At 33.2% G+C, this 25,556-nt stretch overlaps 1 protein-coding gene across 1 annotated transcript in view; it reads left to right on the top strand.

The window, feature by feature from the left end:
• Positions 1-1,124: 1,124 nt before the first annotated feature.
• LOC149801855 (uncharacterized) overlaps positions 1,125-25,556 on the top strand; it is a 152,898-nt gene continuing 128,466 nt past the window's right edge. The window contains exons 1-8 of the mRNA XM_089956860.1: positions 1,125-1,241; positions 4,293-4,409; positions 7,461-7,577; positions 10,632-10,748; positions 13,833-13,949; positions 17,000-17,116; positions 20,161-20,277; positions 23,310-23,426. Coding sequence (XP_089812986.1) covers positions 1,125-1,241; positions 4,293-4,409; positions 7,461-7,577; positions 10,632-10,748; positions 13,833-13,949; positions 17,000-17,116; positions 20,161-20,277; positions 23,310-23,426 — 936 coding nt within the window. The remainder of the gene's footprint in view (positions 1,242-4,292; positions 4,410-7,460; positions 7,578-10,631; positions 10,749-13,832; positions 13,950-16,999; positions 17,117-20,160; positions 20,278-23,309; positions 23,427-25,556) is intronic.

Here is a 25,556-nt window from a genome sequence, read left to right on the forward strand (position 1 = left end):
CCTTCTTTAATATAATCCTTTTCCTCTGCTACAAAGTCAAATTTTCAACTCTGTACATCTAAACAAGCTCTAACCTAGAAAAATACTTATAAAAAGGGAACCTCAGTTGAAATTTGGAAATAAATTTGTTTAAGAAATTTCTTTCACACTCTATAACAGATTAATGTCAATTAACCGGTGCTGTAGTGGCCTGATCTGTGAGACAAGGACGCGGAAAATGTGTGTGTGTGTCTGTGTGTGTGTGTGTCAAAGTAATCAATATTGTTGCAATATTCTATTTCTTTTGAGTGGTATGACGTTTGAGATACTATATTGAAGAATCCAATACAGACAACGATCCTATTACAATTTATACACTTACCGTTTTTGGTTCGATACAATCGCGACTTGTATATATCGAGGATATTCAAAAGTTTTAAACTCGGTCTGATGCAAATATAAACGTTTATGAAATTTGTGAACCATGCCACATACTAGCGATTGAAATAACTGAGATAATGATATCAGGACCTGAAAACAGTTGTGAATTGTGGAGAAAACGGCATTAAAGACAGCATTTAAAGTAAAAGAATATATTGCTTTTAGCTGATGGTCTTTACCATATATTGTTCAGGTAATTCTTCATAAAATGCGTGTAGTCAACATAATATAAAGTACAATAACATATTTCTTAACTTTATCCATTATTAGACACACTGACATATAAGCACTTATAACCACACCTTCTTTGTATTTTCATTATCTCTGTGTGTCTCACTCTCCCCTTAAATAAGCAGTCAGAAAGAGACTTCTTTTCAAATGTGATAAAGACTCTCGAAAGAGAAACAAATTGTGAATCCCAATAATTTTTGGGATATACGGATTCGCTCGCATTTTAGAAACGTTAAGGCATTAAATGAAAACTTAAGCTGAAGGAATCTTAACTATTCTACAATTGCTCTAATTATTTATTTACTGGGAATTTACCTTTAATTTAGACAAGTGGCAGGAAATGCGACAATATTTAATAATAATAAGTAAGTCTGAGCTAATTCAAAATTAGTTGTATCCCCAAAAGGTCATGTTTTACAAAAACAAAAACGTAAATGAAGTTCGAATAATAATCTTCTTATCATTTATTCCAGATGACCATACTTGCCCTACAGATAAGTTTCGGTGTGACAGGGGTCAATGCATACCTGCGTCATATCGATGCGACCTTGACAAAGATTGCCCTGACGACTCTGATGAGACAGAATGTGGTACGTTTCAACGGTCTTGTCAGCATTTCAAGATTGGGAGGTATTAGGAAAGGTCTCGCTTTTAGGAGAACGGATTGTAACTTGCTCTTGTTGATTGATATCTCCTGAATCCATTTAATGCAGCAACTGTTGAATGGAAATTTTGAGAATTGAAAGACTTTATCATGGATATATGTGTGTATTTCAGATTCATATCTTTGGACGTTTCACTGACGAATTTTTGAACTTATTGGACCTTGTTCTTTAATGAACAAATATTTAGTCAAAAGAAACCAAAGTCACATGTGCAAAGCTGTGAAACAATTCAAGCTCCTTCTATTTACATATAAATACCTTGATTAGATTTTCTTGGAATTACATCACTTTGTTAATATTTCTTACAATGATAAGATTCTGTCTTCAAGGTTTTCAATGTTGCTTAATTTACACGATAAGACAATTTTGAAATGTGACAGTGACTGTAGCATAGTACTTTTCAGGGACACATTATGTTCGTCCTATGAGAAATAGCATTCTGAACGCAATGCTCTTCTTATGACAGTTTACAATATAAGTCAACGGCGTAATGAACTGGATAATCAAAAATATGATGTTAATGATGTCATGAAATTGGTAATAACGTATATTAGTCTAAAGATGTAATGAAAAATGAAAAGAAGCATTCAGAGTAGTGATGTCATAAACTTGCAATGCTGCAATTAAGATTAATGATGTAACGAATTAGGTAATGACGCATATCAAACTAATGTAATGAAAAGGTTATGTTGCATATGCGGCTAATGATGTTATGAACCGTATGAATATTTTGAGTTTAATTCCACTTAGGTGTTTCCTACAAGGAATCAAATGGCAATGCAAAATCAAATGGAGAACAATAGCTTTTAAATTATGAAATAGAGCCGTTTTTTATAATATATACTCAAATGATAATACAATCAAGCTTTGATATGTGCAATGGCAGATATCACAATTGTTTTTTTTTGTGACAAAATGATTCAGAGCAAGAGACAATGTTATTGTTTCTTCAGTGATATACTAATTATTCTAAATTTGGTGCCATTCCATACTTGGCGCATTTCAAGTTGAAATTGTAAACCTGTTTATATATGTTGAACTAAGGAAGCGTCAGTGAGGGACGACCAACGAGAACATAGTAGCATACAAACAAACCGAAGCAGAAATAGATTTATTATTAAATCCATGCATGTTCATACATTTATATATGTGGGGTGTGTGTGTGTGTCAAAGTAATCAATATTGTTTCAATATTCTATTTCTTGATGGGTGGCATGAAGTTTGAAATACTATATTGAAGAAACCAAAACAGACAACGATCCTATTGCAATTTAGACAGTTACCGGCTTTGGTTCGATATATTCGCGAATTTTAATAAATCGAGGACATTAAAAAGTTTAAACTCGGTATGATGCAAATATAAACTTGTATGAAATTTGTGATCCATACCACATAATAACGATTGAAATCGCTGACATAATGATATCAGGACATGAAATAATTTATTGAATGGTGGAAAATGGCTATAGAGACAGCACTTAAAGTAAAATAATATATTGCTCCGTAACTGATGGTTTTAGTCTCTTCTTCATTCATTAAACATACCAACACAAGTCTTCCAAAATTCCTTTGGTGGTGCTTATTGTCTGTAATAGTTCCTCACTTTATTGTCTGCAAGTTTTTCCTTCTTGCATGAAAACATAAATATTGTATAAGAACCACTCCAATCATATCATTGGTAGCTGAATTTTACAACTGAGTCTGTCGATCCTCCACCCCTTATCTTATGGTCCTTTTTGTCTTTTTCAGAGAGATATAACGACAATATAGTGAAACCACTCACAACCGAAACCTCAAAACACTAGCATACACGCAGGACCGAATTTGATTTAACTCCCGATGCTTTCCTTCTTTAATATAATCCTTTTCCTCTGCTACAAAGTCAAATTTTCAACTCTGTACATCTAAACAAGCTCTAACCTAGAAAAATACTTATAAAAAGGGAACCTCAGTTGAAATTTGGAAATAAATTTGTTTAAGAAATTCCTGGCACACTCTATAACAGATTAATGTCAATTAACCGGTGCTGTAGTGGCCTGATATGTGAGACAAGGACGCGGAAAATGTGTGTGTGTGTGTGTGTGTGTGTGTGTGTGTGTCAAGGTAATCAATATTGTTGCAATATTCTATTTCTTTTGAGTGGTATGACGTTTGAGATACTATATTGAAGAATCCAATACAGACAACGATCCTATTACAATTTATACACTTACCGTTTTTGGTTCGATACAATCGCGACTTGTATATATCGAGGATATTCAAAAGTTTTAAACTCGGTCTGATGCAAATATAAACGTTTATGAAATTTGTGAACCATGCCACATACTAGCGATTGAAATAACTGAGATAATGATATCAGGACCTGAAAACAGTTGTGAATTGTGGAGAAAACGGCATTAAAGACGGCATTTAAAGTAAAAGAATATATTGCTTTTAGCTGATGGTCTTTACCATATATTGTTCAGGTAATTCTTCATAAAATGCGTGTAGTCAACATAATATAAAGTACAATAACATATTTCTTAACTTTATCCATTATTAGACACACTGACATATAAGCACTTATAACCACACCTTCTTTGTATTTTCATTATCTCTGTGTGTCTCACTCTCCCTTTAAATAAGCAGTCAGAAAGAGACTTCTTTTCAAATGTGATAAAGACTCTCGAAAGAGAAACAAATTGTGAATCCCAATAATTTTTGGGATATACGGATTCGCTCGCATTTTAGAAACGTTAAGGCATTAAATGAAAACTTAAGCTGAAGGAATCTTAACTATTCTACAATTGCTCTAATTATTTATTTACTGGGAATTTACCTTTAATTTAGACAAGTGGCAGGAAATGCGACAATATTTAATAATAATAAGTAAGTCTGAGCTAATTCAAAATTAGTTGTATCCCCAAAAGGTCATGTTTTACAAAAACAAAAACGTAAATGAAGTTCGAATAATAATCTTCTTATCATTTATTCCAGATGACCATACTTGCCCTACAGATAAGTTTCGGTGTGACAGTGGTCAATGCATACCTGCGTCATATCGATGCGACCTTCACAAAGATTGCCCTGACGACTCTGATGAGAGAGAATGTGGTACGTTTCAACGGTCTTGTCAGCATTTCAAGATTGGGAGGTATTAGGAAAGGTCTCGCTTTTAGGAGAACGGATTGTAACTTGCTCCTGTTGATTGATATCTCCTGAATCCATTTAATGCAGCAACTGTTGAATGGAAATTTTGAGAATTGAAAGACTTTATCATGGATATATGTGTGTATTTCAGATTCATATCTTTGGACGTTTCACTGACGAATTTTTGAACTTATTGGACCTTGTTCTTTAATGAACAAATATTTAGTCAAAAGAAACCAAAGTCACATGTGCAAAGCTGTGAAACAATTCAAGCTCCTTCTATTTACATATAAATACCTTGATTAGATTTTCTTGGAATTACATCACTTTGTTAATATTTCTTACAATGATAAGATTCTGTCTTCAAGGTTTTCAATGTTGCTTAATTTACACGATAAGACAATTTTGAAATGTGACAGTGACTGTAGCATAGTACTTTTCAGGGACACATTATGTTCGTCCTATGAGAAATAGCATTCTGAACGCAATGCTCTTCTTATGACAGTTTACAATATAAGTCAACGGCGTAATGAACTGGATAATCAAAAATATGATGTTAATGATGTCATGAAATTGGTAATAACGTATATTAGTCTAAAGATGTAATGAAAAATGAAAAGAAGCATTCAGAGTAGTGATGTCATAAACTTGCAATGCTGCAATTAAGATTAATGATGTAACGAATTAGGTAATGACGCATATCAAACTAATGTAATGAAAAGGTTATGTTGCATATGCGGCTAATGATGTTATGAACCGTATGAATATTTTGAGTTTAATTCCACTTAGGTGTTTCCTACAAGGAATCAAATGGCAATGCAAAATCAAATGGAGAACAATAGCTTTTAAATTATGAAATAGAGCCGTTTTTTATAATATATACTCAAATGATAATACAATCAAGCTTTGATATGTGCAATGGCAGATATCACAATTGTTTTTTTTTGTGACAAAATGATTCAGAGCAAGAGACAATGTTATTGTTTCTTCAGTGATATACTAATTATTCTAAATTTGGTGCCATTCCATACTTGGCGCATTTCAAGTTGAAATTGTAAACCTGTTTATATATGTTGAACTAAGGAAGCGTCAGTGAGGGACGACCAACGAGAACATAGTAGCATACAAACAAACCGAAGCAGAAATAGATTTATTATTAAATCCATGCATGTTCATACATTTATATATGTGGTGTGTGTGTGTGTGTGTGTCAAAGTAATCAATATTGTTTCAATATTCTATTTCTTGATGGGTGGCATGAAGTTTGAAATACTATATTGAAGAAACCAAAACAGACAACGATCCTATTGCAATTTAGACAGTTACCGGCTTTGGTTCGATATATTCGCGAATTTTAATAAATCGAGGACATTAAAAAGTTTAAACTCGGTATGATGCAAATATAAACTTGTATGAAATTTGTGATCCATACCACATAATAACGATTGAAATCGCTGACATAATGATATCAGGACATGAAATAATTTATTGAATGGTGGAAAATGGCTATAGAGACAGCACTTAAAGTAAAATAATATATTGCTCCGTAACTGATGGTTTTAGTCTCTTCTTCATTCATTAAACATACCAACACAAGTCTTCCAAAATTCCTTTGGTGGTGCTTATTGTCTGTAATAGTTCCTCACTTTATTGTCTGCAAGTTTTTCCTTCTTGCATGAAAACATAAATATTGTATAAGAACCACTCCAATCATATCATTGGTAGCTGAATTTTACAACTGAGTCTGTCGATCCTCCACCCCTTATCTTATGGTCCTTTTTGTCTTTTTCAGAGAGATATAACGACAATATAGTGAAACCACTCACAACCGAAACCTCAAAACACTAGCATACACGCAGGACCGAATTTGATTTAACTCCCGATGCTTTCCTTCTTTAATATAATCCTTTTCCTCTGCTACAAAGTCAAATTTTCAACTCTGTACATCTAAACAAGCTCTAACCTAGAAAAATACTTATAAAAAGGGAACCTCAGTTGAAATTTGGAAATAAATTTGTTTAAGAAATTCCTGGCACACTCTATAACAGATTAATGTCAATTAACCGGTGCTGTAGTGGCCTGATATGTGAGACAAGGACGCGGAAAATGTGTGTGTGTGTGTGTGTGTGTGTGTGTGTCAAGGTAATCAATATTGTTGCAATATTCTATTTCTTTTGAGTGGTATGACGTTTGAGATACTATATTGAAGAATCCAATACAGACAACGATCCTATTACAATTTATACACTTACCGATATTGGTTCGATACAATCGCGACTTGTATATATCGAGGATATTCAAAAGTTTTAAACTCGGTCTGATGCAAATATAAACGTTTATGAAATTTGTGAACCATGCCACATACTAGCGATTGAAATAACTGAGATAATGATATCAGGACCTGAAAACAGTTGTGAATTGTGGAGAAAACGGCATTAAAGACGGCATTTAAAGTAAAAGAATATATTGCTTTTAGCTGATGGTCTTTACCATATATTGTTCAGGTAATTCTTCATAAAATGCGTGTAGTCAACATAATATAAAGTACAATAACATATTTCTTAACTTTATCCATTATTAGACACACTGACATATAAGCACTTATAACCACACCTTCTTTGTATTTTCATTATCTCTGTGTGTCTCACTCTCCCTTTAAATAAGCAGTCAGAAAGAGACTTCTTTTCAAATGTGATAAAGACTCTCGAAAGAGAAACAAATTGTGAATCCCAATAATTTTTGGGATATACGGATTCGCTCGCATTTTAGAAACGTTAAGGCATTAAATGAAAACTTAAGCTGAAGGAATCTTAACTATTCTACAATTGCTCTAATTATTTATTTACTGGGAATTTACCTTTAATTTAGACAAGTGGCAGGAAATGCGACAATATTTAATAATAATAAGTAAGTCTGAGCTAATTCAAAATTAGTTGTATCCCCAAAAGGTCATGTTTTACAAAAACAAAAACGTAAATGAAGTTCGAATAATAATCTTCTTATCATTTATTCCAGATGACCATACTTGCCCTACAGATAAGTTTCGGTGTGACAGTGGTCAATGCATACCTGCGTCATATCGATGCGACCTTCACAAAGATTGCCCTGACGACTCTGATGAGAGAGAATGTGGTACGTTTCAACGGTCTTGTCAGCATTTCAAGATTGGGAGGTATTAGGAAAGGTCTCGCTTTTAGGAGAACGGATTGTAACTTGCTCCTGTTGATTGATATCTCCTGAATCCATTTAATGCAGCAACTGTTGAATGGAAATTTTGAGAATTGAAAGACTTTATCATGGATATATGTGTGTATTTCAGATTCATATCTTTGGACGTTTCACTGACGAATTTTTGAACTTATTGGACCTTGTTCTTTAATGAACAAATATTTAGTCAAAAGAAACCAAAGTCACATGTGCAAAGCTGTGAAACAATTCAAGCTCCTTCTATTTACATATAAATACCTTGATTAGATTTTCTTGGAATTACATCACTTTGTTAATATTTCTTACAATGATAAGATTCTGTCTTCAAGGTTTTCAATGTTGCTTAATTTACACGATAAGACAATTTAGAAATGTGACAGTGACTGTAGCATAGTACTTTTCAGAGACACATTATGTTCGTCCTATGAGAAATAGCATTCTGAACGCAATGCTCTTCTTATGACAGTTTACAATATAAGTCAACGGCGTAATGAACTGGATAATCAAAAATATGATGTTAATGATGTCATGAAATTGGTAATAACGTATATTAGTCTAAAGATGTAATGAAAAATGAAAAGAAGCATTCAGAGTAGTGATGTCATAAACTTGCAATGCTGCAATTAAGATTAATGATGTAACGAATTAGGTAATGACGCATATCAAACTAATGTAATGAAAAGGTTATGTTGCATATGCGGCTAATGATGTTATGAACCGTATGAATATTTTGAGTTTAATTCCACTTAGGTGTTTCCTACAAGGAATCAAATGGCAATGCAAAATCAAATGGAGAACAATAGCTTTTAAATTATGAAATAGAGCCGTTTTTTATAATATATACTCAAATGATAATACAATCAAGCTTTGATATGTGCAATGGCAGATATCACAATTGTCTTTTTTGTGACAAAATGATTCAGAGCAAGAGACAATGTTATTGTTTCTTCAGTGATATACTAATTATTCTAAATTTGGTGCCATTCCATACTTGGCGCATTTCAAGTTGAAATTGTAAACCTGTTTATATATGTTGAACTAAGGAAGCGTCAGTGAGGGACGACCAACGAGAACATAGTAGCATACAAACAAACCGAAGCAGAAATAGATTTATTATTAAATCCATGCATGTTCATACATTTATATATGTGGTGTGTGTGTGTGTGTGTCAAAGTAATCAATATTGTTTTAATATTCTATTTCTTGATGGGTGGCATGAAGTTTGAAATACTATATTGAAGAAACCAAAACAGACAACGATCCTATTGCAATTTAGACAGTTACCGGCTTTGGTTCGATATATTCGCGAATTTTAATAAATCGAGGACATTAAAAAGTTTAAACTCGGTATGATGCAAATATAAACTTGTATGAAATTTGTGATCCATACCACATAATAACGATTGAAATCGCTGACATAATGATATCAGGACATGAAATCATTTATTGAATGGTGGAAAATGGCTATAGAGACAGCACTTAAAGTAAAATAATATATTGCTCCGTAACTGATGGTTTTAGTCTCTTCTTCATTCATTAAACATACCAACACAAGTCTTCCAAAATTCCTTTGGTGGTGCTTATTGTCTGGAATAGTTCCTCATTTTATTGTCTGCAAGTTTTTCCTTCTTGCATGAAAACATAAATATTGTATAAGAACCACTCCAATCATATCATTGGTAGCTGAATTTTACAACTGAGTCTGTCGATCCTCCACCCCTTATCTTATGATCCTTTTTGTCTTTTTCAGAGAGATATAACGACAATATAGTGAAACCACTCACAACCGAAACCTCAAAACACTAGCATACACGCAGGACCGAATTTGATTTAACTCCCGATGCTTTCCTTCTTTAATATAATCCTTTTCCTCTGCTACAAAGTCAAATTTTCAACTCTGTACATCTAAACAAGCTCTAACCTAGAAAAATACTTATAAAAAGGGAACCTCAGTTGAAATTTGGAAATAAATTTGTTTAAGAAATTCCTGGCACACTCTATAACAGATTAATGTCAATTAACCGGTGCTGTAGTGGCCTGATCTGTGAGACAAGGACGCGGAAAATGTGTGTGTGTGTGTGTGTGTGTGTGTGTGTGTGTGTCAAAGTAATCAATATTGTTGCAATATTCTATTTCTTTTGAGTGGTATGACGTTTGAGATACTATATTGAAGAATCCAATACAGACAACGATCCTATTACAATTTATACACTTACCGTTTTTGGTTCGATACTATCGCGACTTGTATATATCGAGGATATTCAAAAGTTTTAAACTCGGTCTGATGCAAATATAAACGTTTATGAAATTTGTGAACCATGCCACATACTAGCGATTGAAATAACTGAGATAATGATATCAGGACCTGAAAACAGTTGTGAATTGTGGAGAAAACGGCATTAAAGACGGCATTTAAAGTAAAAGAATATATTGCTTTTAGCTGATGGTCTTTACCATATATTGTTCAGGTAATTCTTCATAAAATGCGTGTAGTCAACATAATATAAAGTACAATAACATATTTCTTAACTTTATCCATTATTAGACACACTGACATATAAGCACTTATAACCACACCTTCTTTGTATTTTCATTATCTCTGTGTGTCTCACTCTCCCTTTAAATAAGCAGTCAGAAAGAGACTTCTTTTCAAATGTGATAAAGACTCTCGAAAGAGAAACAAATTGTGAATCCCAATAATTTTTGGGATATACGGATTCGCTCGCATTTTAGAAACGTTAAGGCATTAAATGAAAACTTAAGCTGAAGGAATCTTAACTATTCTACAATTGCTCTAATTATTTATTTACTGGGAACTTACCTTTAATTTAGACAAGTGGCAGGAAATGCGACAATATTTAATAATAATAAGTAAGTCTGAGCTAATTCAAAATTAGTTGTATCCCCAAAAGGTCATGTTTTACAAAAACAAAAACGTAAATGAAGTTCGAATAATAATCTTCTTATCATTTATTCCAGATGACCATACTTGCCCTACAGATAAGTTTCGGTGTGACAGTGGTCAATGCATACCTGCGTCATATCGATGCGACCTTGACAAACATTGCCCTGACGACTCTGATGAGAGAGAATGTGGTACGTTTCAACGGTCTTGTCAGCACTTCAAGATTGGGAGGTATTAGGAAAGGTCTCGCTTTTAGGAGAACGGATTGTAACTTGCTCCTGTTGATTGATATCTCCTGAATCCATTTAATGCAGCAACTGTTGAATGGAAATTTTGAGAATTGAAAGACTTTGTCATGGATATATGTGTGTATTTCAGATTCATATCTTTGGACGTTTCACTGACGAATTTTTGAACTTATTGGACCTTGTTCTTTAATGAACAAATATTTAGTCAAAAGAAACCAAAGTCACATGTGCAAAGCTGTGAAACAATTCAAGCTCCTTCTATTTACATATAAATACCTTGATTAGATTTTCTTGGAATTACATCACTTTGTTAATATTTCTTACAATGATAAGATTCTGTCTTCAAGGTTTTCAATGTTGCTTAATTTACACGATAAGACAATTTAGAAATGTGACAGTGACTATAGCATAGTACTTTTCAGGGACACATTATGTTCGTCCTATGAGAAATAGCATTCTGAACGCAATGCTCTTCTTATGACAGTTTACAATATAAGTCAACGGCGTAATGAACTGGATAATCAAAAATATGATGTTAATGATGTCATGAAATTGGTAATAACGTATATTAGTCTAAAGATGTAATGAAAAATGAAAAGAAGCATTCAGAGTAGTGATGTCATAAACTTGCAATGCTGCAATTAAGATTAATGATGTAACGAATTAGGTAATGACGCATATCAAACTAATGTAATGAAAAGGTTATGTTGCATATGCGGCTAATGATGTTATGAACCGTATGAATATTTTGAGTTTAATTCCACTTAGGTGTTTCCTACAAGGAATCAAATGGCAATGCAAAATCAAATGGAGAACAATAGCTTTTAAATTATGAAATAGAGCCGTTTTTTATAATATATACTCAAATGATAATACAATCAAGCTTTGATATGTGCAATGGCAGATATCACAATTGTTTTTTTTTTTGTGACAAAATGATTCAGAGCAAGAGACAATGTTATTGTTTCTTCAGTGATATACTAATTATTCTAAATTTGGTGCCATTCCATACTTGGCGCATTTCAAGTTGAAATTGTAAACCTGTTTATATATGTTGAACTAAGGAAGCGTCAGTGAGGGACGACCAACGAGAACATAGTAGCATACAAACAAACCGAAGCAGAAATAGATTTATTATTAAATCCATGCATGTTCATACATTTATATATGTGGTGTGTGTGTGTGTGTGTGTGTGTGTGTGTGTGTGTGTGTGTGTGTGTGTGTCAAAGTAATCAATATTGTTTCAATATTCTATTTCTTGATGGGTGGCATGAAGTTTGAAATACTATATTGAAGAAACCAAAACAGACAACGATCCTATTGCAATTTAGACAGTTACCGGCTTTGGTTCGATATATTCGCGAATTTTAATAAATCGAGGACATTAAAAAGTTTAAACTCGGTATGATGCAAATATAAACTTGTATGAAATTTGTGATGCATACCACATAATAACGATTGAAATCGCTGAGATAATGATATCAGGACATGAAATCATTTTTTGAATGGTGGAAAATGGTTATAAAGACAGCACTTAAAGGAAAATAATATATTGCTCCGTAACTGATGGTTTTAGTCTCTTCTTCATTCATTAAACATACCAACACAAGTCTTCCAAAATTCCTTTGGTGGTGCTTATTGTCTGGAATAGTTCCTCATTTAATTGTTTGCAAGTTTTTCCTTCTTGAATGAAAACATGAATATTGTATTCGAATCATTCCAATCATATCATTGGTAGCTGAATTTTACAACTAAGTCTGTCGATCTTCCAACCCTTATCTTATGGTCCTTTTTGTCTATTTCAGAGAGATATAACGACAATATAGTGAAACCCCTCACAACCGAAACCTCAAAACACTAGCATACACGCAGGACCGAATTTGATTTAACTCCCGATGCTTTCCTTCTTTAATATAATCCTTTTCCTCTGCTACAAAGTCAAATTTTCAACTCTGTACATCTAAACAAGCTCTAACCTAGAAAAATACTTATAAAAAGGGAACCTCAGTTGAAATTTGGAAATAAATTTGTTTAAGAAATTCCTGGCACACTCTATAACAGATTAATGTCAATTAACCGGTGCTGTAGTGGCCTGATCTGTGAGACAAGGACGCGGAAAATGTGTGTGTGTGTGTCTGTGTGTGTGTGTGTGTCAAAGTAATCAATATTGTTGCAATATTCTATTTCTTTTGAGTGGTATGACGTTTGAGATACTATATTGAAGAATCCATTACAGACAACGATCCTATTACAATTTATACACTTACCGTTTTTCGTTCGATACAATAGACTCGTATATATCGAGGATATTCAAAAGTTTTAAACTCGGTCTGATGCAAATATAAACGTTTATGAAATTTGTGAACCATGCCACATACTAGCGATTGAAATAACTGAGATAATGATATCAGGACCTGAAAACAGTTGTGAATTGTGGAGAAAACGGCATTAAAGACGGCATTTAAAGTAAAAGAATATATTGCTTTTAGCTGATGGTCTTTATCATATATTGTTCAGGTAATTCTTCATAAAATGCGAGTAGTCAACATAATATATAGTACAATCACATATTTCTTAACTTTATCCATTATTAGACACACTGACATATATGCACTTATAACCACACCTTCTTTCTATTTTCATTCTATCTGTGTGTCTGACTCTCCTCTTAAATACGCAGTCCGAAAACGACTTCTTTTCAAATGTGAAAAAGACTCTCAAAAGAGAAACAAATTGTGAGTCCCAATAATTTTTGGGATATACCGGTTTGCTCGCATTTTAGAAACGTAAAGGCATTAAATGAAAACTCAAGCTGGAGGAATCTTAATTATTCTACAATTGCTCTAATTATTTATTTACTGGGAATTTACCTTTAATTTAGACAAGTGGCAGGAAATGCGACAATATTTAATAATAATAAGTAAGTATTAGCTAATTAAAATTAGTTGTATCCCCGAAAGGTCATGTTTTACAAAACACAAAAAGTAAATGAAGTTCGAATATTAATCTTCTTTTCATTTATTTCAGCTGAACATATTTGCCCTGCAGATAAGTTTCAGTGTGACATCGGTCAATGCATACCTGCGTCATATCGATGCGACCTTGACAAACATTGCCCTGACGACTCTGATGAGAGAAAATGTGGTACGTTTCAACGGTCTTGTCAGCATTTCAAGATTGGGAGGTATTAGGAAAGGTCTCGCTTTTAGGAGAACGGATTGTAACTTGCTCCTGTTGATTGATATCTCCTGAATCCATTTAATGCAGCAACTGTTGAATGGAAATTTTGAGAATTGAAAGACTTTATCATGGATATATGTGTGTATTTCAGATTCATATCTTTGGACGTTTCACTGACGAATTTTTGAACTTATTGGACCTTGTTCTTTAATGAACAAATATTTAGTCAAAAGAAACCAAAGTCACATGTGCAAAGCTGTGAAACAATTCAAGCTCCTTCTATTTACATATAAATACCTTGATTAGATTTTCTTGGAATTACATCACTTTGTTAATATTTCTTACAATGATAAGATTCTGTCTTCAAGGTTTTCAATGTTGCTTAATTTACACGATAAGACAATTTAGAAATGTGACAGTGACTGTAGCATAGTACTTTTCAGGGACACATTATGTTCGTCCTATGAGAAATAGCATTCTGAACGCAATGCTCTTCTTATGACAGTTTACAATATAAGTCAACGGCGTAATGAACTGGATAATCAAAAATATGATGTTAATGATGTCATGAAATTGGTAATAACGTATATTAGTCTAAAGATGTAATGAAAAATGAAAAGAAGCATTCAGAGTAGTGATGTCATAAACTTGCAATGCTGCAATTAAGATTAATGATGTAACGAATTAGGTAATGACGCATATCAAACTAATGTAATGAAAAGGTTATGTTGCATATGCGGCTAATGATGTTATGAACCGTATGAATATTTTGAGTTTAATTCCACTTAGGTGTTTCCTACAAGGAATCAAATGGCAATGCAAAATCAAATGGAGAACAATAGCTTTTAAATTATGAAATAGAGCCGTTTTTTATAATATATACTCAAATGATAATACAATCAAGCTTTGATATGTGCAATGGCAGATATCACAATTGTTTTTTTTTTGTGACAAAATGATTCAGAGCAAGAGACAATGTTATTGTTTCTTCAGTGATATACTAATTATTCTAAATTTGGTGCCATTCCATACTTGGCGCATTTCAAGTTGAAATTGTAAACCTGTTTATATATGTTGAACTAAGGAAGCGTCAGTGAGGGACGACCAACGAGAACATAGTAGCATACAAACAAACCGAAGCAGAAATAGATTTATTATTAAATCCATGCATGTTCATACATTTATATATGTGGTGTGTGTGTGTGTGTGTGTCAAAGTAATCAATATTGTTTCAATATTCTATTTCTTGATGGGTGGCATGAAGTTTGAAATACTATATTGAAGAAACCAAAACAGACAACGATCCTATTGCAATTTAGACAGTTACCGGCTTTGGTTCGATATATTCGCGAATTTTAATAAATCGAGGACATTAAAAAGTTTAAACTCGGTATGATGCAAATATAAACTTGTATGAAATTTGTGATCCATACCACATAATAACGATTGAAATCGCTGAGATAATGATATCAGGACATTAAATCATTTTTGGAAGGGTGGCCAACATGGCTATGAGGACGGCACTTAAAGTAAAATAATATATTGCTCCATAAATGATGGTCTTAGTCTCTTCTTCATTCATTAAACATACCAACACAAGTCTTCCAAAATTCCTTTGGTGGTGCTTATTGTCTGTAATAGTTCCTCATTGTATTGTCTGCAAGTTTTCCTTCTTGCATGAAAACATATATACTGCATACGAACCATTCCACTCATATCATTGGTAGCTGATTTTTCCACCTGAGTCTTTCCATCCTCCATCCCTGATCCTATGGTCCTTTTTAGTCTTTTTCAGAGACATATAACGAAAATATAGTGAAACCACTCACAACCGAAACCTCAAAACACTAGCATACACGCAGGACCGAATTTGATTTAACTCCCGATGCTTTCCTTCTTTAATATAATCCTTTTCCTCTGCTACAAAGTCAAATTTTCAACTCTGTACATCTAAACAAGCTCTAACCTAGAAAAATACTTATAAAAAGGGAACCTCAGTTGAAATTTGGAAATAAATTTGTTTAAGAAATTCCTGGCACACTCTATAACAGATTAATGTCAATTAACCGGTGCTGTAGTGGCCTGATCTGTGAGACAAGGACGCGGAAAATGTGTGTGTGTGTGTGTGTGTGTGTGTCAAAGTAATCAATATTGTTGCAATATTCTATTTCTTTTGAGTGGTATGACGTTTGAGATACTATATTGAAGAATCCAATACAGACAACGATCCTATTACAATTTATACACTTACCGTTTTTGGTTCGATACTATCGCGACTTGTATATATCGAGGATATTCAAAAGTTTTAAACTCGGTCTGATGCAAATATAAACGTTTATGAAATTTGTGAACCATGCCACATACTAGCGATTGAAATAACTGAGATAATGATATCAGGACCTGAAAACAGTTGTGAATTGTGGAGAAAACGGCATTAAAGACGGCATTTAAAGTAAAAGAATATATTGCTTTTAGCTGATGGTCTTTACCATATATTGTTCAGGTAATTCTTCATAAAATGCGTGTAGTCAACATAATATAAAGTACAATAACATATTTCTTAACTTTATCCATTATTAGACACACTGACATATAAGCACTTATAACCACACCTTCTTTGTATTTTCATTATCTCTGTGTGTCTCACTCTCCCCTTAAATAAGCAGTCAGAAAGAGACTTCTTTTCAAATGTGATAAAGACTCTCGAAAGAGAAACAAATTGTGAATCCCAATAATTTTTGGGATATACGGATTCGCTCGCATTTTAGAAACGTTAAGGCATTAAATGAAAACTTAAGCTGAAGGAATCTTAACTATTCTACAATTGCTCTAATTATTTATTTACTGGGAACTTACCTTTAATTTAGACAAGTGGCAGGAAATGCGACAATATTTAATAATAATAAGTAAGTCTGAGCTAATTCAAAATTAGTTGTATCCCCAAAAGGTCATGTTTTACAAAAACAAAAACGTAAATGAAGTTCGAATAATAATCTTCTTATCATTTATTCCAGATGACCATACTTGCCCTACAGATAAGTTTCGGTGTGACAGTGGTCAATGCATACCTGCGTCATATCGATGCGACCTTGACAAACATTGCCCTGACGACTCTGATGAGAGAGAATGTGGTACGTTTCAACGGTCTTGTCAGCATTTCAAGATTGGGAGGTATTAGGAAAGGTCTCGCTTTTAGGAGAACGGATTGTAACTTGCTCCTGTTGATTGATATCTCCTGAATCCATTTAATGCAGCAACTGTTGAATGGAAATTTTGAGAATTGAAAGACTTTATCATGGATATATGTGTGTATTTCAGATTCATATCTTTGGACGTTTCACTGACGAATTTTTGAACTTATTGGACCTTGTTCTTTAATGAACAAATATTTAGTCAAAAGAAACCAAAGTCACATGTGCAAAGCTGTGAAACAATTCAAGCTCCTTCTATTTACATATAAATACCTTGATTAGATTTTCTTGGAATTACATCACTTTGTTAATATTTCTTACAATGATAAGATTCTGTCTTCAAGGTTTTCAATGTTGCTTAATTTACACGATAAGACAATTTAGAAATGTGACAGTGACTGTAGCATAGTACTTTTCAGGGACACATTATGTTCGTCCTATGAGAAATAGCATTCTGAACGCAATGCTCTTCTTATGACAGTTTACAATATAAGTCAACGGCGTAATGAACTGGATAATCAAAAATATGATGTTAATGATGTCATGAAATTGGTAATAACGTATATTAGTCTAAAGATGTAATGAAAAATGAAAAGAAGCATTCAGAGTAGTGATGTCATAAACTTGCAATGCTGCAATTAAGATTAATGATGTAACGAATTAGGTAATGACGCATATCAAACTAATGTAATGAAAAGGTTATGTTGCATATGCGGCTAATGATGTTATGAACCGTATGAATATTTTGAGTTTAATTCCACTTAGGTGTTTCCTACAAGGAATCAAATGGCAATGCAAAATCAAATGGAGAACAATAGCTTTTAAATTATGAAATAGAGCCGTTTTTTATAATATATACTCAAATGATAATACAATCAAGCTTTGATATGTGCAATGGCAGATATCACAATTGTTTTTTTTGTGACAAAATGATTCAGAGCAAGAGACAATGTTATTGTTTCTTCAGTGATATACTAATTATTCTAAATTTGGTGCCATTCCATACTTGGCGCATTTCAAGTTGAAATTGTAAACCTGTTTATATATGTTGAACTAAGGAAGCGTCAGTGAGGGACGACCAACGAGAACATAGTAGCATACAAACAAACCGAAGCAGAAATAGATTTATTATTAAATCCATGCATGTTCATACATTTATATATGTGGTGTGTGTGTGTGTGTCAAAGTAATCAATATTGTTTCAATATTCTATTTCTTGATGGGTGGCATGAAGTTTGAAATACTATATTGAAGAAACCAAAACAGACAACGATCCTATTGCAATTTAGACAGTTACCGGCTTTGGTTCGATATATTCGCGAATTTTAATAAATCGAGGACATTAAAAAGTTTAAACTCGGTATGATGCAAATATAAACTTGTATGAAATTTGTGATCCATACCACATAATAACGATTGAAATCGCTGAGATAATGATATCAGGACATGAAATCATTTATTGAATGGTGGAAAATGGCTATAGAGACAGCACTTAAAGTAAAATAATATATTGCTCCGTAACTGATGGTTTTAGTCTCTTCTTCATTCATTAAACATACCAACACAAGTCTTCCAAAATTCCTTTGGTGGTGCTTATTGTCTGGAATAGTTCCTCATTTTATTGTCTGCAAGTTTTTCCTTCTTGCATGAAAACATAAATATTGTATAAGAACCACTCCAATCATATCATTGGTAGCTGAATTTTACAACTGAGTCTGTCGATCCTCCACCCCTTATCTTATGGTCCTTTTTGTCTTTTTCAGAGAGATATAACGACAATATAGTGAAACCCCTCACAACCGAAACCTCAAAACACTAGCATACACGCAGGACCGAATTTGATTTAACTCCCGATGCTTTCCTTCTTTAATATAATCCTTTTCCTCTGCTACAAAGTCAAATTTTCAACTCTGTACATCTAAACAAGCTCTAACCTAGAAAAATACTTATAAAAAGGGAACCTCAGTTGAAATTTGGAAATAAATTTGTTTAAGAAATTCCTGGCACACTCTATAACAGATTAATGTCAATTAACCGGTGCTGTAGTGGCCTGATCTGTGAGACAAGGACGCGGAAAATGTGTGTGTGTGTGTGTGTGTGTGTGTGTCAAGGTAATCAATATTGTTGCAATATTCTATTTCTTTTGAGTGGTATGACGTTTGAGATACTATATTGAAGAATCCAATACAGACAACGATCCTATTACAATTTATACACTTACCGTTTTTGGTTCGATACAATCGCGACTTGTATATATCGAGGATATTCAAAAGTTTTAAACTCGGTCTGATGCAAATATAAACGTTTATGAAATTTGTGAACCATGCCACATACTAGCGATTGAAATAACTGAGATAATGATATCAGGACCTGAAAACAGTTGTGAATTGTGGAGAAAACGGCATTAAAGACGGCATTTAAAGTAAAAGAATATATTGCTTTTAGCTGATGGTCTTTACCATATATTGTTCAGGTAATTCTTCATAAAATGCGTGTAGTCAACATAATATAAAGTACAATAACATATTTCTTAACTTTATCCATTATTAGACACACTGACATATAAGCACTTATAACCACACCTTCTTTGTATTTTCATTATCTCTGTGTGTCTCACTCTCCCCTTAAATAAGCAGTCAGAAAGAGACTTCTTTTCAAATGTGATAAAGACTCTCGAAAGAGAAACAAATTGTGAATCCCAATAATTTTTGGGATATACGGATTCGCTCGCATTTTAGAAACGTTAAGGCATTAAATGAAAACTTAAGCTGAAGGAATCTTAACTATTCTACAATTGCTCTAATTATTTATTTACTGGGAATTTACCTTTAATTTAGACAAGTGGCAGGAAATGCGACAATATTTAATAATAATAAGTAAGTCTGAGCTAATTCAAAATTAGTTGTATCCCCAAAAGGTCATGTTTTACAAAAACAAAAACGTAAATGAAGTTCGAATAATAATCTTCTTATCATTTATTCCAGATGACCATACTTGCCCTACAGATAAGTTTCGGTGTGACAGTGGTCAATGCATACCTGCGTCATATCGATGCGACCTTCACAAAGATTGCCCTGACGACTCTGATGAGAGAGAATGTGGTACGTTTCAACGGTCTTGTCAGCATTTCAAGATTGGGAGGTATTAGGAAAGGTCTCGCTTTTAGGAGAACGGATTGTAACTTGCTCCTGTTGATTGATATCTCCTGAATCCATTTAATGCAGCAACTGTTGAATGGAAATTTTGAGAATTGAAAGACTTTATCATGGATATATGTGTGTATTTCAGATTCATATCTTTGGACGTTTCACTGACGAATTTTTGAACTTATTGGACCTTGTTCTTTAATGAACAAATATTTAGTCAAAAGAAACCAAAGTCACATGTGCAAAGCTGTGAAACAATTCAAGCTCCTTCTATTTACATATAAATACCTTGATTAGATTTTCTTGGAATTACATCACTTTGTTAATATTTCTTACAATGATAAGATTCTGTCTTCAAGGTTTTCAATGTTGCTTAATTTACACGATAAGACAATTTAGAAATGTGACAGTGACTGTAGCATAGTACTTTTCAGAAACACATTATGTTCGTCCTATGAGAAATAGCATTCTGAACGCAATGCTCTTCTTATGACAGTTTACAATATAAGTCAACGGCGTAATGAACTGGATAATCAAAAATATGATGTTAATGATGTCATGAAATTGGTAATAACGTATATTAGTCTAAAGATGTAATGAAAAATGAAAAGAAGCATTCAGAGTAGTGATGTCATAAACTTGCAATGCTGCAATTAAGATTAATGATGTAACGAATTAGGTAATGACGCATATCAAACTAATGTAATGAAAAGGTTATGTTGCATATGCGGCTAATGATGTTATGAACCGTATGAATATTTTGAGTTTAATTCCACTTAGGTGTTTCCTACAAGGAATCAAATGGCAATGCAAACTCAAATGGAGAACAATAGCTTTTAAATTATGAAATAGAGCCGTTTTTTATAATATATACTCAAATGATAATACAATCAAGCTTTGATATGTGCAATGGCAGATATCACAATTGTCTTTTTTGTGACAAAATGATTCAGAGCAAGAGACAATGTTATTGTTTCTTCAGTGATATACTAATTATTCTAAATTTGGTGCCATTCCATACTTGGCGCATTTCAAGTTGAAATTGTAAACCTGTTTATATATGTTGAACTAAGGAAGCGTCAGTGAGGGACGACCAACGAGAACATAGTAGCATACAAACAAACCGAAGCAGAAATAGATTTATTATTAAATCCATGCATGTTCATACATTTATATATGTGGTGTTTGTGTGTGTGTCAAAGTAATCAATATTGTTTCAATATTCTATTTCTTGATGGGTGGCATGAAGTTTGAAATACTATATTGAAGAAACCAAAACAGACAACGATCCTATTGCAATTTAGACAGTTACCGGCTTTGGTTCGATATATTCGCGAATTTTAATAAATCGAGGACATTAAAAAGTTTAAACTCGGTATGATGCAAATATAAACTTGTATGAAATTTGTGATCCATACCACATAATAACGATTGAAGTCGCTGACATAATGATATCAGGACATGAAATCATTTATTGAATGGTAAAAAATGGCTATAGAGACAGCACTTAAAGCAAAATAATATATTGCTCCGTAACTGATGGTTTTAGTCTCTTCTTCATTCATTAAACATACCAACACAAGTCTTCCAAAATTCCTTTGGTGGTGCTTATTGTCTGGAATAGTTCCTCATTTTATTGTCTGCAAGTTTTTCCTTCTTGCATGAAAACATAAATATTGTATAAGAACCACTCCAATCATATCATTGGTAGCTGAATTTTACAACTCAGTCTGTCGATCTTCCAAGCCTTATCTTATGGTCCTTTTTGTCTTTCTCAGAGAGATATAACGACAATATAGTGAAACCCCTCACAACCGAAACCTCAAAACACTAGCATACACGCAGGACCGAATTTGATTTAACTCCCGATGCTTTCCTTCTTTAATATAATCCTTTTCCTCTGCTACAAAGTCAAATTTTCACCTCTGTACATCTAAACAAGCTCTAACCTAGAAAAATACTTATAAAAAGTGAACAACAGTTGAAATTTGGAAATAAATTTGTTTAAGAAATTCCTGGCACACTCTATAACAGATTAATGTCAATTAACCGGTGCTGTAGTGGCCTGATCTGTGAGACAAGGACGCGGAAAATGTGTGTGTGTGTGTGTCAAAGTAATCAATATTGTTGCAACATTCTATTTCTTTTGAGTGGTATGACGTTTGAGATACTATATTGAAGAATCCAATACAGACAACGATCCTATTACAATTTATACACTTACCGTTTTTGGTTCGATACAATCGCGACTTGTATATATCGAGGATATTCAAAAGTTTTAAACTCGGTCTGATGCAAATATAAACGTTTATGAAATTTGTGAACCATGCCACATACTAGCGATTGAAATAACTGAGATAATGATATCAGGACCTGAAAACAGTTGTGAATTGTGGAGAAAACGGCATTAAAGACGGCATTTAAAGTAAAAGAATATATTGCTTTTAGCTGATGGTCTTTACCATATATTGTTCAGGTAATTCTTCATAAAATGCGTGTAGTCAACATAATATAAAGTACAATAACATATTTCTTAACTTTATCCATTATTAGACACACTGACATATAAGCACTTATAACCACACCTTCTTTGTATTTTCATTATCTCTGTGTGTCTCACTCTCCCCTTAAATAAGCAGTCAGAAAGAGACTTCTTTTCAACTGTGATAAAGACTCTCGAAAGAGAAACAAATTGTGAATCCCAATAATTTTTGGGATATACGGATTCGCTCGCATTTTAGAAACGTTAAGACATTAAATGAAAACTTAAGCTGAAGGAATCTTAACTATTCTACAATTGCTCTAATTATTTATTTACTGGGAATTTACCTTTAATTTAGACAAGTGGCAGGAATTGCGACAATATTTAATAATAATAAGTAAGTCTGAGCTAATTCAAAATTAGTTGTATCCCCAAAAGGTCATGTTTTACAAAAACAAAAACGTAAATGAAGTTCGAATAATAATCTTCTTATCATTTATTCCAGATGACCATACTTGCCCTACAGATAAGTTTCGGTGTGACAGTGGTCAATGCATACCTGCGTCATATCGATGCGACCTTGACAAACATTGCCCTGACGACTCTGATGAGAGAGAATGTGGTACGTTTCAACGGTCTTGTCAGCATTTCAAGATTGGGAGGTATTAGGAAAGGTCTCGCTTTTAGGAGAACGGATTGTAACTTGCTCCTGTTGATTGATATCTCCTGAATCCATTTAATGCAGCAACTATTGAATGGAAATTTTGAGAATTGAAAGACTTTATCATGGATATATGTGTGTATTTCAGATTCATATCTTTGGACGTTTCACTGACGCATTTTTGAACGTTTTGGACCTTGTCCTTTCATGAACAAATATTTAGTCAACAGAAACCAAAGTCACATGTGGCAGAGCGGTGAAACAGCAAAAGCTCCTTCTATTTACATATAAATACCGTGATTAGATTTTCATAGAATTACAGCACTTTGTTAATATTTTTAACAATGATAAGATTTTCTCTTCAAAGTTTTGAATGTTGGAAAATTTGCACGATAAGTCAATTTAGATATGTAACAGGATTGTAGCATAATTCTTTTGAGGGACACATTATGTTCGTCCTATGAGAAATAACATTCTGAACGCAATGCTCTGCTTATGACAGTTTACAATATACGTCAACGGCGTTATGAACTAGATAATCAAGTATATTATGTTAATGATGTCATGAAATTTGGTGCCATTCCATAATTGGCTGAGTTTAAGTTGAATTTGTAAACCTGTTGATATATGTTGAACTAAAGAAGCGTCAGTGAGCGAAGATTAATGAGAAAATAAATAGTAGACAAACGAAACGAAGTAGAACTGGATTTATTATTAAATCCATGCATGTTCATATATATAAATATATATATATATATATATATATATATATATATATATATATATATATATATATATATATATATATATATATATATATAATTTTATATGTGTGTGTGTGTCTGTGTGTGTTTGTGTGTGCGTGTGTGTCCAACTAATCAATATTGTTTCAATATTCTATTTCTTGATGGGTGGCATGAAGGACATTAAAACAATTTAAACTCGGTATGATGCAAATATAAACATGTATGAAATTTGTGATCCATGCCACATAATAACGATTGAAATCACTGACATTATGATATCAGGACATGAAATCAGTTTTTGAATGGTGGCGAAATGGCTATAAAGACGGCACTTACGGTAAAAGTATATATTGCTCCGTAACTGATGGTCTTAGTCCATTTTTCATTCATTAAACATACCAACACAAGTCTCCCAAAATTCCTTTGGTGGTTCTTATTGTTTGGAATTGTTCCTCATTTCACTGTCTGCAAGTTTTTCCTTCTTCCATGAAAACATAATTATTTCATACGAACTATTCCAATCATATCCTTAGTAGCTGAATTTTACAACTGAGTCTTTCCATCCTCAATCCTTGATCTTATGGTCATTTTAGTCTTTTTCAGAGAGATATAACGACAATATAGTGAAACCCCTCACAACCAAAACCTCAAAACACTGGCATACATGCAGGACCAAATTTGATTTAACTCCCGATACTTTCTTTCTTTAATGCTGCAAATTCAAAGCCTCATCTCTGTACACCGAAACATGATTTTACCTTGATTGATTGATTGATTGATTGATTTTTAACGGCGCATTAGCACTGTTAGGTTGTTTAGCGCCAAACAAAGTGTTATTTGTATAATCTTTTAAAACTTATAAAAGGTCCTATATCGACCAGCGATATAAAAGAACAAATGGTTGAAATTAAAAAGGGTAAGATGGTAACGGTGCAAAATAAAGCTTCGCGATCAACGGGAGATGTAAATGTTCTATGTTAATGAAAAAAGATGAAAAGGTATTAAAATGGGACGGTATATATATTGCTTAAAACTGCGCAAGGTGATAGCATAAAAGTCAGAGTTTAGAGTAAATATGAACGGCTTTCAGGAACTCTATACTACGAGTGATATTTATAGTATCGAAAAGTTCTTTCATGTCATGCACAATGTAATAACGATCGCGCGAAGAATGTAGGTCAAAGCTCTCTATCATAAAGTGCTTGACAGTGAATGGTTCATTGCAAGAAACGCACTCTGGTGGGTCTTCACCTTTTAGTATGTGGGTGTGGGTGATATAAGTATGACCAATTCGGATTCTTGCAATGACTACCTCCTCCCTACGAATGGTTCTGTAGGAAGGAGT

Source organism: Sinohyriopsis cumingii, chromosome 4 (assembly GCF_028554795.1).
Source record: "Sinohyriopsis cumingii isolate HCF-2022 chromosome 4, ASM2855479v2, whole genome shotgun sequence".
Taxonomy (NCBI): domain Eukaryota; kingdom Metazoa; phylum Mollusca; class Bivalvia; order Unionida; family Unionidae; genus Sinohyriopsis; species Sinohyriopsis cumingii.